Here is a 15,776-nt window from a genome sequence, read left to right as displayed (position 1 = left end):
GAATGTTGTCATAGTGAAACATGTTAAAAGGGATGATTTCAGAGAAATCTGCCAAAACTTACATGAACTGAGGCAGACTACAGGCAAGAGAAAGAACCATGAGAATGATCCATACAACAATGTAAGTAAAAACACTCAAATGATTTAAGAATTCCAATCAATTTTAATAAATAACCATTCAAAAGTACAGACTAACAGTTGAAATGAACTCAAATACAACATGTAGAATGAGACACACATTTTTGTACAGAGCCAAAGTGGGAATTTGTTTCATAGTACATGCATATTTGTTATAGGAGATTTGATTTCCCCCCCTCTCACCCGCCCTCAAATGGGAATGAAGAAAAAAGATAGGAGGAATAGGGTTGCAAAGTGGAAAAAAATAAGAAGCCACCAGAAAAAAAACAAGCAAGATGGTTTTAAAAGCCATATACTTAATTTATCAGATACTTCAAAGGATATACATGCTTTACATAATTAAGAGATTTCATGATTTCATATACAAAACCCCTCTATGTTCAAATTCTCTCTTTGATTTTTGAGATTAAAAAAAATTAAACATGCAGACCTCCCCCCCAATCTCTCATAAAACATACCAAAAATATAAAGAAACAATAATTTTAAGAGAAAAGCTTTAAAACTGTTGGTTGTGTGTGTGTTTTTTTTAAGTATAAGGGAGCTCTTGGATAAAGAAATTTCCTCTATCAATGCAGATAAACATTATCCCTGAAATTTAGTCCTAAGAGAGGTGCCTAGGGCAAAAAGTTAACTGACTAGCCCAATGTCAAACAATCAATATGTACTCAAGGTGAGACTTGACATATCAGATTGTCTTATGCCTTCTACTATATTATGCTACCTCTCTATAAATTATGTAATTTATAAAATTCAATTTTGTAATTTTAAAAGTATTTTGTTGAGTTATGGTTACTATCCTAAAGAGTCACTAATTGCTAAGTGGCTAGTAAAACAGCATGAGGAAAGATATACAGTGTTAACATTTACCAATGTGGAGGAATTGTCTTCTCTTTTCTTTACATCTATCCCATATCTGTCATTGAAAAATACTATTTCCCTCTCCAATCTTCTAAGTTAATTATCTTCTTCTCAATAGGACCATAGATGTAGAGCCACAAGAGTTCAGAGCCCATCAGTCCTACCTCTTCATTTTAAAAATGAGGAAACTGGGGCGCAGGAAAGTTAGGTACCATTATTCACAGATTTGAACAAAGTCCTTCAGTTTCAGAGCCAGCAATATTTCTACCACAGGCATCAATGTGCTTGTACATGGTAAGAATAGAAAGACAAAAATTAACACAAGTCCCTACTCTCAAAGAGCTTCCATTCTATCCATGGGAGTCACCTGTGTATGAGACATACAAGGTGATTCATGAGGAGAGGACAACAGAATGGGAAGGGGTTAACAGACAGCAAAGACTTCCTATCCATGAAGAAAGGGAGGAAAAATGAATGTGTTCTGGGCCTCAGAGATAAGCTTTTCTTCCCAAGGCTAGTATTCTCAATTAACAATAGCTTTCTTTTCAGAGCAAGATGGTCCATGAATACTCAAAGAAAGATAGGCAGTGAATTTCCACCTAGAGTCACAAACTCCAAGAATCCTCCTTCCTTCTTTCAAATACAAAGACAACTTCTTTAACAGTTTAAAAAAAAAAAAAAAAAAGCTGAATCTGGTGAAAGAATTTTTTTTTTTCCAGGATTGGAAATTCAAACACACACACATGCATACATACATGTATACACATATTCCAAAGCATTATCCAGAATGCAAGTCAGTAAGAATCAAAATGAGAAAGCAAAGGATAAAATCCAACCTCAGTCACTCACAGTGTGACCCTGGGAAAGCCTCTGTAGTCCTGTTTCCTCAAATACAAATAGGAGATAACAGCACCTACTTCCCAGGGTGGTTTTAAGGGTCAATTAGATAAAACTTGTAAAACTACCTTAGCACAGGGCATGCCACATAATAAGTCCTATATAAATGTTTATTCCTTTCCCCTTCAACCTACGATTTTTAAAAACTGCTAAGGTAGGGTTAGGAATTGCTTTACACTATTGGACAGTTAATTATAATGTACTATGCATTTAAAGAGCATAGATCTAAAGTGAGACTGGATTTCAAAAGCCAATGAGTCTAATTCTTTCACATATGATTATTTGGATAATTGTTTTAAGGACAGAAAATAAGATTCATATATGAAAATGAAATAGTTAACTAAACTAATTATAATCTCAAACATCTCATGATAATCTGCAAATTTCAACAGATCTGTGATTTCTATCAATCTTGGTGTCTTTAGAATGGTTCAGAAAATAATTATGCATCCAGCGCTTCCAAGTAGGTGCAATGGGCTAGGGATTTCCTACAGATTTATTAGCACTGCCTACATAATAAATAAGCACACAAACTGTCCATTGGTTAACTAGTTAAATAACAGGCTTGCCTCTCCTCTTTCAGTCATATGCCTCCCTAATCAACAATAAAGGTGAATTAATTAGCTGAAAAATGTTTGCACATCTTATTAAGGTGACACCAGTGAAAGATTCCATCCCATTAGAACTTAAGACACTATTTATCCAAAGCTGGAATACAATTTATTTTATTGCTGGGCTCTGCTCTGATTTCTCAAAACCTATCCTAGTGGAATGAAATCTTTGGTAGGCAAGCATCATCAGTGTTTTCCTGTAGGGATGGGATAATACAGCATTTCACTAAAAAAGGCATGAAGGGATGAGAGATCCAAATACTAAAGAAATTTCATGTAAGGATATATTTTCTAACCTAGAACCAGAATCGTGCATCTACAGGCTGAAGGGACTTCAGAGGCCATCCACCTTCTTTCTCTTATTTCAAATTGAGAAATGAGATATTAAAAGAGGTGGAAATAGTAACAGCTTCCCCCCCCCCCCCAGTTCTATGATAAACAAGAAGATAAAAGATTCTGAACTTAGTATTTTCTGTTTTCTCCATAAATTAATTGAAACATGTATATAAAAAGGTGACTGGTAAGAAAAGGATAAATTGTTCAAAAGCATCATAATGACTTTTTTGGAAAAATACACAAATCTAGCAATTTTTAAAAGAAAATAGAAAGAAAGCATAAAGCTTTAGATTTTAATGCTTTTTTAAAATTTGCAAATGAATACTTTAAAAATATATTTCTTACTGTTTATATCATTTACACTTATGACATAAAGCTTTAGATTTTAATGCTTTTTTAAAATTTGCAAATGAATACTTTAAAAATATATTTCTTACTGTTTATATTATTTACACTTATGACATAAAGCTTTAGATTTTAATGCTTTTTTAAAATTTGCAAATGAATACTCTAAAAACATATTTCTTACTGTTTATATTATTTACACTTATGACATTGAAAGAAAGCTTACTTGAAGTAATTAACATGCCGACACTAGTATTCTAAATTACGTAAGATTTCCAAAAAGAAAAAAAAAGCACAATTTTCAGTGCTGGGAAAAACGGGACTGTTTTCGGTCCGCAGGTTTTCCCTCACAAGGACGCCGGGGGCCGGGACGTACCTTCTCCAGCATCTTTCGCTCTCTCTCCAGACTCACGGCTTCCAGCTGCTTTTCCTCCTCCAGCATCGCCGGGGTGATCACCGGGGGTTCGTCGGGGGGCTGATCCATGGCCGCTGCCGCGAGCCCTGCGTCCAAGAGAAGAGAGACGGTTCTGGAAGACCCGAGCCGGGCCACGGCTCCAGGCACACGCCCTGACACGCTCGGGGCGTCCGGGGCGAACAGAAAGACTTGGCTCGGGGGCGGGGGCGAGCAACACCCCCAGTCCGTCCGTCGCCAACCGGGAAGCCGGGTTTTCGCGGGAAACTCCGCGCGGGGGCGAGGCGGCTCCTGGCGGGCCCTCCCCCTCCCCCCCAGACCGGTCCCTCAGCTTCGCCCTCCCCTGGGCCAGCTCCCCGCGGACTCCGGCTCCCTGCCCCCAGCGCCGGGGGCGCACTCACCGCCGCCCTGCTGCAGGTGCTCGGCGGGCATAGCCGAGACGCACGGGCCCGGGGGAGGACCGGCGCCGCCGCACCGTCCTGCAGGAACTCCAAGGCAGCCTGAAAACCCGCGCGCCAATTTTCGCCCAGCCTCCGGGCAAGCCTCGCGAGCCTCGGCGCCCTCACGAGAGTCTCTGGCGAAAACCGCGCGCTTCTCCTTCCCAAATCCCCGCCCTCTTCTCGCTCGCCCCTCCCCATCTCCGCCCCCAGTCTCGCGGGGTTTCCGGTTCTCCCTCCCCACTCCATCCCCGCCTTCTCCGCTCTTCCCCCCCCCCCCCCCCCCCCCCCCCCCTGTCTGGGCTGCAGCCACATTTAGTCCCGAGCCCACCTAGAGCATTCAGTTAGAACGGGAAAAGAAAGAGATAGCGGAAGGCATTTTTACTGGCTCCCCGGGAAGCACCTGATGTCTCCGGCTGGCCCTGAAGTCAGGGAGTCCTGAGTTCAAGTCCTCCCTCCAACCAGGAGCTGTGATCCTGGGCAAGGCCCGACTTCCCAGTGTCCGCATATAGAACATGAGGGGGTTGTGCCCTCCCGAAGCCCCGCGGTCCTGGGGTAGTTGGGGTCCTCCCAAGTACTAAAGGGTGGCCCCGTGGGGTCCAGAGCTTCTGCCCAGTCTGTGGACTGGGAAAGAATCCTCTAGAGGAAGAGAGAGGGAAGGGCAGACCGAAACAGGCTCTAGACCAAAAACAAGTGCATAGATGCCCACAAAAAGGGATCTGGATCCAACACCCGGCCTTTACGCTTAAATCGTGAGCCCAGACTGCCACCAGCACGCAGAATCAAGGCCAGCCAGTGGTGCTTTAATTCTGGAAGCTTGACCGTGATTCTGGTTTCTTTACCCCCCCCCCCCTTTTAATCATTCTCACTGAATAAATCCCACCTTCCGAGCAAAGCAAATGAGCCCATTAACTAGTTGTGTTGATCTAGGTGACTCATTGAGCACCCAGGATCCACCCCCTCTAATGAGACATGACAGGCGTGCTTCATTCTCCATCACCTTCCTTCAGTCACAACCAAGTGCCTCAGCGGCTCTTCCTAAGTCCCGACTGGCCACCGCCTCAGCGGCTCTTCCTAAGTCCCGACTGGCCACCGCCTCAGCGGCTCTTCCTAAGTCCCGACTGGCCACCGCCTCAGCGGCTCTTCCTAAGTCCCCACTGGCCACCGCCTCAGCGGCTCTTCCTAAGTCCCCACTGGCCACCGCCTCAGCGGCTCTTCCTAAGTCCCGACTGGCCACCGCCTCAGCGGCTCTTCCTAAGTCCCGACTGGCCACCGCCTCAGCGGCTCTTCCTAAGTCCCGACTGGCCACCGCCTCAGCGGCTCTTCCTAAGTCCCGACTGGCCACCGCCTCGGCGCCCCTTCCCCACCCCCCCGCCTCGGCTCTTCCTAAGTCCCCTGGCCCCCCTCCGGCCCCAAAAGTCCCCACGGCCACCGCCCGGCCTCTTCCCTAAGTCCCCCACGGCCACCGCCTCGGCGGCTTTCCCTAGTCCCGAGGCCACCCCTCGGCGCTCTTCCCAAGTCCCCACTGGCCCCCGCCTCGGCTTTCCAAAGTCCCGGGCCCCACCCCCCCGGCTCTTCCATCCCCACTGGCCACCCTCGGCGCTCTTCCCTGCCCACGGCCACCGCCTCGGCCCGTCTTCCTAAGCCCACGGCCACCGCCTCGGCCTCTTCCCTAAGTCCCCACTGGCCACCGCCTCCGGGGCCTTTCCTAATCCCCCGGCCACCGCCTCGGCTCTTCCTAAGTCCCACTGGCCACCCGCCCCCGGGCCTCTTCCTAAGTCCCATGGCCCCTCGGCGGCTCTTCCTAAGTCCCCACTGGCCACCGCCTCGGCTCTTCCTAAGTCCCACTGGCCACCCCTATTTCTTCCTAAGTCCCACTGGCCCCCCACCGGCTCTTCAAGTCCCCACTGGCCCCCACCCCCGCCTCGGCCTTCCCTTCCCCCGGCCACCGCCTCGGCGGCCTTCCTAAGTCCCCACTGGCCACCGCCTCCGGCTTTTTGGGGGCGGCCACCCCTCGGCCTCTTCCTAAGTCCCGCTGGCCACCCCGCCTCCCGGGGCTCTTCCTAAGTGACGGCCACCGCCTCGGGGCTCTTCCCTGTCCCGACTGGTCACCGCCTCAGCGGCTCTTCCTAAGTCCCGACTGGTCACCGCCTCAGCGGCTCTTCCTAAGTCCCGACTGGCCACCGCCTCAGCGGCTCTTCCTAAGTCCCGACTGGCCACCGCCTCAGCGGCTCTTCCCTAAGTCCCGACTGGTCACTGCCTCAGCGGCCCTTCCTAAGTCCCGACTGGTCACTGCCTCAGTCATTCTTCTTAAGTCACTGTATCAGTGACATTATGATGACATGATTGAGCATGACCCTGCTGCCAACTCCCCACCTCCACCCCTACAGATTAGATTTTTTTCCCCGAAGGACCACTTTGTATGACTCTCTCATGACTTGGTTCTGTATCTGTTGATCATGTAGGTTCTCATCTCTAGCATTAAGCAAACAGAAGCATTGGTGTAGGTCCTATTATTTATCTGGCGTAGAGATGACGGAATTGGGGGGAGGGGGAAGAGTTAAAAAACAATCTCAAATAGTTTACATTCTAATGGAGAGGCTCTGTGCCTATTATATGCCGGATATGTGCAAATTAAATAAAGTGCCTTTGGAAGGCCACTAGCCCTTAGGGGCATCATAAAAGGCTTTGGGTAGGGCAGTGGTGCTGGTGCTGGGTGTAAAAGAAACCTAGGGTTGGCAGAGGGGTCCAGGCTTGGGAACCACACAGATACAAGATGAGAGATATGTGGGACATGCAAGTACGACCGAATTGCAGAATCCAGGAAGTGAAGTATATAAGAGCTTGAAATGTCATAGAGGTTATATTTGATCTTAGGGGCTGAGCACTTGAGTTTTTGGAGAAGCAGTACCTTTGGGCAGACATGGTCAGATCTGTGCTCCGGGAAAATCACTACCCTAGCTCTTCCAATGAGAAAACAAGAAGCCATGAAAGCCAATTTTGTATTCGTCAGGTAAGAGATCCCGAAATCAGGTAGCCACGTGGATGGACAGGGAGATGGGTGCAATAAATATTGTGGAAATATAATGGACAAGACTTTTCAAATAATTGGTGATGTGGGATGGGAATGAAGAACCTGGGCGATCAGAAAAATGGTTAAGCATCCTCAACAATGGGGAAGTTTGAAAGAATAGGGGGAGGGGAAGATGAGGTCTGTTTTGGACAGGAGTTGGAGATAAATTTATGAGAAGAAACAATCTTCAGGAGAGAGATTTCTTCCAGCTCCAGTCATCTGGGAAAGGGATTCAGGATTGGGTTCTGACAAACAGTGAGATAAAACAACAGAGCAAAAGATTGAATAATAGCGGACAGTGAGAATTGAACTAGTCACTAGGAGTCTGGGATGGGAAATGGTAAGCTTGAGAGTGACCAGATAGGAAGTTATTACAATAGTCCAAGAAAGAGGAGAATGGTAGTTATGGGAGATGAGAAGGGGATGTCAGAGATGTAGAAACACAAAAGAGAAGATCCAGCAACTGAATATATAAAGATAGAGAAAAAGAAAGAGCTAAAGACAAAAGTTAGTGTGTTATGGAAAATGAATGGAGATTAAGATGAGACAGGTAAGAGAAAACAGGAGGGAGCACCAAGTGGCAAAGCCAGTCAAAAGCTGAGAGACTGAGAGAAATCATTAGATTTGGTATCTAAGAGATCACTGGCAATTTGAGGAATCTGGGTTTCAATTGAGAGTGAGGTCAGTAGCCAGACTGCGGAGGATTTAGGTTAAGAGTGAGTAGACAAAAGTTATAGAATGCTCCTGCAGTAAATTTATATCTCTGGCCACTTATGTGTACCCCCTCCCTTTTTTTTTTCCCCAAGTATCGTAATTGTTATTGGTTATATACTACTTAACACACTCTGAACAACTATTTCACTCTACATCAAGAGTTTACTGGTGAATGTACCGTATATAAACAAAAATCTCTCTGGATAATTTACTTATCTAGTCAGCTTCTTAAAGGAAACCTTTCCTGATTCCCCAAACTCCCACCCACTAGAGCACTTCCTCCTCCAAACTCCTTCATGTTAAACTTAAAAAGAGCAAATTATCAGAGCATTAAATGAATGCTGTTAGGAGACCTGGATCACTCTACAGAATCTGCTGTCAATTTACTAGTAACACTTTTCTGAACCTGTCATTTTTTTAAAAATAGAAATGATAATTCTTGCCTACTTAACAGGATAGTCCCAATAATCAAATTTAATATCAAGGGAAAGAATTTGAAAACCAGAGATAGTTATACAATTAAGCTTTGAATATAAGTTGTAAAATGAGAACGCAGACAAAGGTATGTAATCAATTCTTGTCTCTATTTTTACATTTACTATCAAGGCTGTATCAATTTTATCGTAACATGTTTATTACAAAATTGACTTCCAAATACATTGTAATTGTACAAAAGTCACTTTTAATAAAACCATGAAAGTTTCCATTTTTCTTAATGTCAACAAATGAAAAGGTTTTGCTGTGCAACAGAAAGTTGATTTCCTTTAAGAATGGTCACAAAAAGATAAATTCATCCTGCAGCATGTGGAAAAACCTCACCAAATTGGGATTAATTATGGGAAGACTAATCCAAATTAATAAAATATATTAAGAATACCTTCAAAAAAATGAAAATTTTACTTATTTCTAGGACATGCAGAACTAAAGGAAACCTAAAAAAAAAAAAAAAAAGCTTGGTATGAAAAAAAGCATTGTTTTTAATAAATAGACAATGATTTATAATTAGCATGTTAAAAGATTACCTAAGTACCTATGGGCCCTGCTACTTTGCAATTAAATTACAAGTTAATGAAAGCTACTAAAAAAACCCCAGATAAGTCTTTGTTTCTCTCAGGTAACTAAACAATTTCTTTAAAGTTTTATAGGTACATTAACTCTACTCAAATTTTCACAAATGCTGATCAGGTGAAGTCCAATTTAATAAGATTTTACTATCTGTGGGAATCTATGACAGCTTTTTATCAAAACCTGGCAATGGCTTGATATTAAAATATCTCATTTATGCCACACAGATACAACTCATTATCAATATAGGGTAGATTACCCACCAGCAAATTTAAAATTTCAGAGCGACTTCCCTGCTGTAGGCTGCTTTACTTCCAATTTGTTCTTATTCTCTCATGGAATGCAAATTGATTTTAAAAACAACCTTCATTAGCAAGATAAGAAATAGGCAAATTTGTTGCTACCAAAAAGAATTATAATGCTATGTGATGTCAATTAAAAGTGATTTGGGATCACAATTTTGAATACACATATTAGTGCAGCTTATTGAGTGAATAGAACTAGAGAAAAAGAACATCAATTCAAAGCTACTGGAAAAGCTGTTATCTTAAGAGACTTTAGAAATTTCTGTGCCTTCTTGCTAGTGCTGGATTTTCTCTTCAGAGTTCAGTACTAATCACTTAAAGATGTTTGACCATAGGCATATATATATATATATATATATATATATATATATATATATATATACATACACATATACATATATGTGTGTGTGTATGTATATATATATACATACACACACACACACACACACACACACACACTAAGCCATCTGAGAGATTTGCAACTTTCATTGGCAGCTGCTTTGCCTTCTAGCAGCATCTGGAGAAAGAATACCTGGCTGTAAACTAGAGGCATCCCTCTGCACTAAAGGTGATGGGAATAAGAAAATATTATGCTGCCAACTTTTTAAAAAAGTTACTTTGCATACGTATATAAACAAAATAATACTATATTAAACCACATTATGATGACATAGTAAAATGTTTTCCATCTAAATGAAAATTTTAATAAAGTAGCTATCTTACACATTGACAATATGAACTGTATACAAATGGCTCATGGGCAAGTACAGTATGCCAGTGCAGCTGCCAATACTGCCAGTCCTTTTCAATCAAAGGGCTGGGGCAATGCTAAGCAAGAAATATTTGGCAAAAAAAGTTTAGTTATTTTCCAGCTTCGGTTAATTAATGCAGATAACCCAAAAGTAATGAAGACTCATTTCAAGTAATTACTCTGCTTACAATTTTATTTACATAGGAATTGTTATTAGTGGTCTTTAATGTATCCCTTGTATTTACATTTTTATATACAAGTTTATACTTGAAAGGTAAAGAAACTGTACAATAATAAAACAAAATTGGAAGAAATAACTTGGTTCCAACTAAAGAAATGAATACATAAAAATAAAATTTAACTTAGACATATGGTATTCTCAATATGGTTACTGCCAGGATTCAATGCTCCTCTACTCATTATGAAATACTTTCCAGGGCCATCAAACACAACAAAGTAGGTGACTGGGCAGGAGAGAATGACTGCAATCATTCATTTCAGGAACTGAGCTGGTTTCTTACTGTGATGTGACCACCCACCAACATTATTTCACAGAAAGTTTTCTCCCTCAAGCAAACTCCACTGCCCCACTATTCGGAGATAACTACTGAGAGGCCATTCCAAGTCACAGTGCTGGAATAAACAATGGGGTGGAAATAAATGGGCACTCTCAGGCTCCATGTTCCTAAAGAGGCAGTCACCACATTGACAAGTATACCAGAGCTGTTGGCTTGAAGACTACATATTAACAATATAAATAATGTGCTTTAAAGATAGTTATAAACCAAACTGCAACATAAAAGCATTCTTTAAATAAGTAGCATGTTATGCAGATACTGCTCTTAACATTCAAATGATTCATTTTAGTTCCAAAATTAAAATGTAGTAGTGATAAATTTGATCTCAAGTCTACCAGTGATTAACATAATCAACACATAATAAATATCATCAAAGTTCGACTTATTAGAAAAAGTTAATGTTGAATTGTATTACTGCTATTCATTTCCATTGATTAAAAAAATTAGGTTTTTTGTCATCTAGAGCACATTTTGCAAGTCACTGACTTGGCTATAAATTAAAGTTTCAAATGTCAAATCTATATTTACAAAATTTCGATGTTCAACAGTGGAAGGATTTTAAGTACAAAGAATGTCAAGTCTTTGCCAAGCACCATGCTACTTAAAACTGTCAGCATTACATACTAGGGTAGTTTTTTTACTGTGATTTAAAAAATCACTGTAAAACCTAACTTTTACAGATTGACTGCCAAAAGCCAAAACTTCTGCTCACTAAAGTGCAAAGAAAAGCTTTTCCTTCCACTATTTTTTCCCATTTTTATAGTGTTTTTATGACTTCATGAATAAAATCATTTCTTAGACTAGAAATGGAAAGACTAACATTCCTTTGTTGGTAAGATTCTCTTAAGGAATGTCCACATAATTTTTCTTCAATAATGAACATAAAATACTACAGAAAAGAAATACCTGAAACCAGTGTAGTACAATCTACCACCAATATTTCCAGTTCCTGAGTTAAGACATATTTGCTTCAACTGATGGATGAAACTGAATGACATCAGTGACCCAAATAAGTTTAACCCAATGTTTCATAGTCTTAGGCACATAGAAAACAAAGAAATGTATTTGGTCCATAATATCTTCAACTGGTTAAATCTGGAGGTAATATCTGCACTGAGGGGTTTGGTTCAGAAACTAGTTTGGGGTTCAGGCTATTTAACATGTCCCCTTTTGACCTCCAAAAGTGCCTTTCTAATAACTGTTAAAAAGAAATTAATCATGCCTCAAAACCTTTAAGTACCAACCAAGATTATTTAAAAATTTTATTGCATTAAATTCTTTACCTCAGATTATGGAATATGAACTAGCAACTTTCAAAGTTTTTCTTTGTGAAAACTGTTTTCCCCACACAATACTTGTTAAAAATAATACTGGCAATAATAGGATATCCATTTATCTACTTTTGCCACTGGGTGAAAAATCGACATCTGTCCATCTCTCTTGATTCTTCTGGATTTCTCCAATAGTTTTCTCTAATGTTTTTCACATAGAAAAAAGGTATTTTATTAAATTGTTTTCTACATTTCAATTAGTCTTTTAATTGTGAAGATTAGCTTTTCAGTGCTGGACTATGGTTCTTGTCCCCTTCTTTAATATCCTTCATTACAGATGCAAACACCTGAAAATGATTTGAAATAAAAGATTAACTCTCAAAGATTCTCTCTTGAAATTCTTCTCTGGGAATAATTAAATTAATTGGTTTCCAACAGTAACAGGCTACTAAATATTAACTTAAAAACAGAAAGAAGCTTTCTTTTTAGAATCATCAACATTTTCTCCCCAAAAAAACTCTGTTCTGTTTGGTTTGGTCAAATTTTGGGTTCTAATGTTTTGGTCACCACCTGGCAGAACACCACTAAATTACCATTTAGAGAAATAGAGTAGAAAAGGAAAAAAAAAAGAGCAGTAGGTTTAAAGACATGGGTTCAAATCTGGTTCAAATCACTTAACCTGTTTTACTCTGTTACTCATCTATAAAATGAGAGATAATATAAGCTCTCTATCCCAGAGGGTTAGTATTAGGAAAGCATTTGGTGAACCTTGGTATGCTACACAAACATGAATTATTCCTCTTCTGAAGCTCCTCAATTCCATTTCTACAGATTGCTGTTCAAGCTATAACATATGAATTCATAGTAATATATAGTGTCTATGAAGTCTGTATTTACTGTCTACCCTATACATTTCCTCTGCTAAAGTACTAGAGGATGGTAAAAAGTTAACTTAAGAATCTTGAATTTGACATTAACCAAGCCAAGTCATTTTTTTTCATTATTAAAGTCTATATCTATATAAAAAAAAAAACAGATTTTTTTTTTTGCAGATTTTAAAACATCATATACATATCAGTCATTTTAAGAGAGAAATGTGTAGTGGAAAGTATTTGGGTAAAGGTAACAAATAGAAACAGAATAACATTGTCATCAGACCCTAGTCCAAACCACTGGACAAAAGAACAGATCATAACCTTGAACAAGTGGTAGTATATATAGTGTGATAGGGAACTATATTCAGAAATTGACTGAAGCTCTAATAAAATCAAGGTTCCTCGTAATTTCTTAATCTAACTGAATAATAATTCCTTTCTCTTAAGTGTAGAGGAATCGAGGAGGAATTCTAAATTTGGATCTGATTATTACCATTTATGGAATGGAAATGAGGGGAACCTTGCTGAGGAAGAAGGAACTAACTACTATATCTTAGTGCTTATAATAGAAGTAGTAGAAATGTGACTTAATATAACATACATCCTAAATTTTAGGAAAGCAGATGTCAAAAGGATCTGAGGGAAAGGTAGACAGAATCCCATCTACTATCACTCTATGAGGAAAGTCAGCACAGACCAGATAGAAATTTCTCAAAAATGAAATTTTCTGGAGACACAAACAGAAATAATTCTTATGTGGGGAGAACTCTGGAAAGATGGCAGAAGAGGTCAGAAAATTCAAGCTCTCCAGATTTCTTCCACAAACAAAACAAATTTGTATTTCAGGGTGAACACAGACTGGTGAAAAAACAAAGATGACTTTGGGTGCTCCTCCAATAACCTGAGACCTGTAGAAAGACGCCAGGACTAAGCAATGTGAGGTACAAACGCCTCCAGGCTAGCTCCACAGACACAGCCAGCTGAGAGTCCTGGCTAGCTGGAGTCTCAGCCCCAATCACAGGGATTTTCACCTCCCAGACAGTAGAACATCCTGAGAGCCTCAGCTGAGTAGGAAGGCCAGGCCCAGAGGAGCTGCAGAGATCAGCCCTGGGAGATCAAGAGCTAGCATAGCAGGAGTGCAGAAGAAGTGAGGGAGGGATGCTGGGGGCTGCAGGTACTACCAGGAAGGGCAAGCTTTTGGTTTGTGGCTCCAGGTCAGTGGAGAGAGCTGAAGAGAAGTGAGAAGTACCATCTCCCCACTCCATGATTACAGATGTTTAAATTAATGGTTATTATTTTTTTTTAAATTAATAGGCAAAGAACCTTACTATGGGTATAGGAAGAATGGGGTTCATCTTCAAAGGAGGGGATAGTGAAGTTAAAAAAAAAACAAAAAAAAACACAAACCCTTTTTCTATCCCAAAGAGTAATGTTAAATGGTTACCTGCCCAGAAAGAATTATAGAACTCAGAAAAGACTTTAAAAATTAAGTGAGATTGAGAAAAAATTTTAAAAATAAAAATAAAAAGCCATCCAAGAAAAACAATATTATTGGAAAAAAAGTTAATCAACTAGAAAAGGAGATACAGGGTCTTAAAGAAGAAAATTCTTTGAAAATTAGAATTGGGCAAGGGCCAGTGAAGTTATATGAGTCCAAGAAATAACAAAACAAAATATAAAGAATGAAAAAAAAAGAAGAGAATGTGAAACATCTTATAAGAAAAACAACAGATCTGGAAAACAGATCAAGAAAAGAAAATATAAGAATAACTGGACTATTTGACCAAAAAAAGAAAACTGCCCTTGAAGTGACAGAACAGGAGGGGAAAGTAGAAATACAGGAAATCCAACAATCTCCACCTCAATGAGATCCTTTGTGGAAAACACATAGAAATGTTATTGCTAAATTTCAAAAACAAATGCAAGAAACAAACAAAATAATATTCAAATATGATGGAGCTACAATTAGAATTGTATAGGACTTAGCAGCAGCCACAACAAAAATACTATAGGTCCTGGAATAATATATATTGACAATCAAAAGAACCAGGCTGCAGAGTAAATACCATAGCCAGCAAAATTATTGAATGAAAAAAAAAATGGACATTCAATGAACCTGTAGACTTTGTCTCAACCAAACCCAAACTTATAGAAAATTTAACATATAAGAGTCAATATCAAGGATAAATTTCAAGAATTCAACATAGACAAATTGTGTTGTGCAAGGAAATGTATACCATATATTTAAGATTGACATCAGTGCAGCTCAAAAGAAAAATTGGGACAGAGTCAGTTATGATCTGATTCTAAAAAGCAACAGTCTGGGAAAAGGTAAAAATAGTAATTATGTTATTATACAAATGAGGTGTAGAGGAAGAACTGATACAGGGGAGGAGGGCTGATAGTTCCAAAAACCTACTTATATCAGATATGAGTTAAATAGGGAACACTACATATATATATATATATATATATATATATATATATAAAACTCTCCAAAATCTATAAAGAAATAAGGGGGGAAGGGATAAGATAACATAGGGTATAGACGGATGTACAGATTTATGACAGTGGGACAAGTTGTGTAGATTAATGGGAAAGGGATAAAGAGGGGAAGGGTAACATAGGTGGAGTATAGGAGAGTGTTTAGATTAACTGGAGTAGGATATGGTTTAGATTAATGGGAACTAGATAAAAAAGGAAGAAAAGGGTGGGGAGGAGGAGATCCCTGGGTAGGAAGAGGTGGAGCAATAGTAAAGCAAGTTAAGGTGCAGAATTAAAGTAGAAGTGATAGCAGAAATAGGAGATAAAAGATATATAGAAACACTGCAAGAAGGATCAAGAGTAGAATTAGGAAAAAAAATAAGGCTATTCATCATTGATCGTAGACAAAGTCAAACTTAAAAAGATTCAATCAAGAGAGAAGTCTAAGATAGCCATATTAATATTTTAGATGCATGTTTACATATGGATAAATGCATGTGTGTGTTGTGAGGGTCTATATACATGTAGGCGTATGTATGTATGTATGTAAATATGGGTGTGTGTGTACATAAACACATATCTATGCTTAATTGTACAGCCTGTTTGGGGGGAGATAGAATGAAAGG

At 39.9% G+C, this 15,776-nt stretch overlaps 2 protein-coding genes across 3 annotated transcripts in view; both read right to left on the bottom strand.

Moving 5' to 3' along the window:
* The window catches only part of HELLS (helicase, lymphoid specific), a 28,109-nt gene extending 23,887 nt beyond the window's left edge, over positions 1–4,222 (bottom strand). Inside the window, exons 1-2 of the mRNA XM_031956092.1 lie at positions 3,999–4,222; positions 3,562–3,686 (exon numbers count right to left, since the gene is read on the bottom strand). Coding sequence (XP_031811952.1) covers positions 3,562–3,686; positions 3,999–4,029 — 156 coding nt within the window. The 5' untranslated portion in view covers positions 4,030–4,222. The remainder of the gene's footprint in view (positions 1–3,561; positions 3,687–3,998) is intronic.
* A 5,885-nt stretch (positions 4,223–10,107) lies between these two features.
* TBC1D12 (TBC1 domain family member 12) overlaps positions 10,108–15,776 on the bottom strand; it is a 122,053-nt gene continuing 116,384 nt past the window's right edge. For both annotated transcript variants that reach the window (XM_031956090.1, XM_031956091.1), the window contains one exon: positions 10,108–12,138. In XM_031956090.1, the coding sequence (XP_031811950.1) occupies positions 12,070–12,138 (69 nt within the window). In that variant the 3' untranslated portion in view covers positions 10,108–12,069. The remainder of the gene's footprint in view (positions 12,139–15,776) is intronic.

This window comes from Sarcophilus harrisii, chromosome 2 (genome assembly GCF_902635505.1).
Source record: "Sarcophilus harrisii chromosome 2, mSarHar1.11, whole genome shotgun sequence".
In the NCBI taxonomy this organism is placed as follows: Eukaryota; Metazoa; Chordata; class Mammalia; order Dasyuromorphia; family Dasyuridae; genus Sarcophilus; species Sarcophilus harrisii.
Note: the sequence above shows the minus strand (reverse complement) of the source record. Positions and strands in the feature narration are given on the sequence as shown.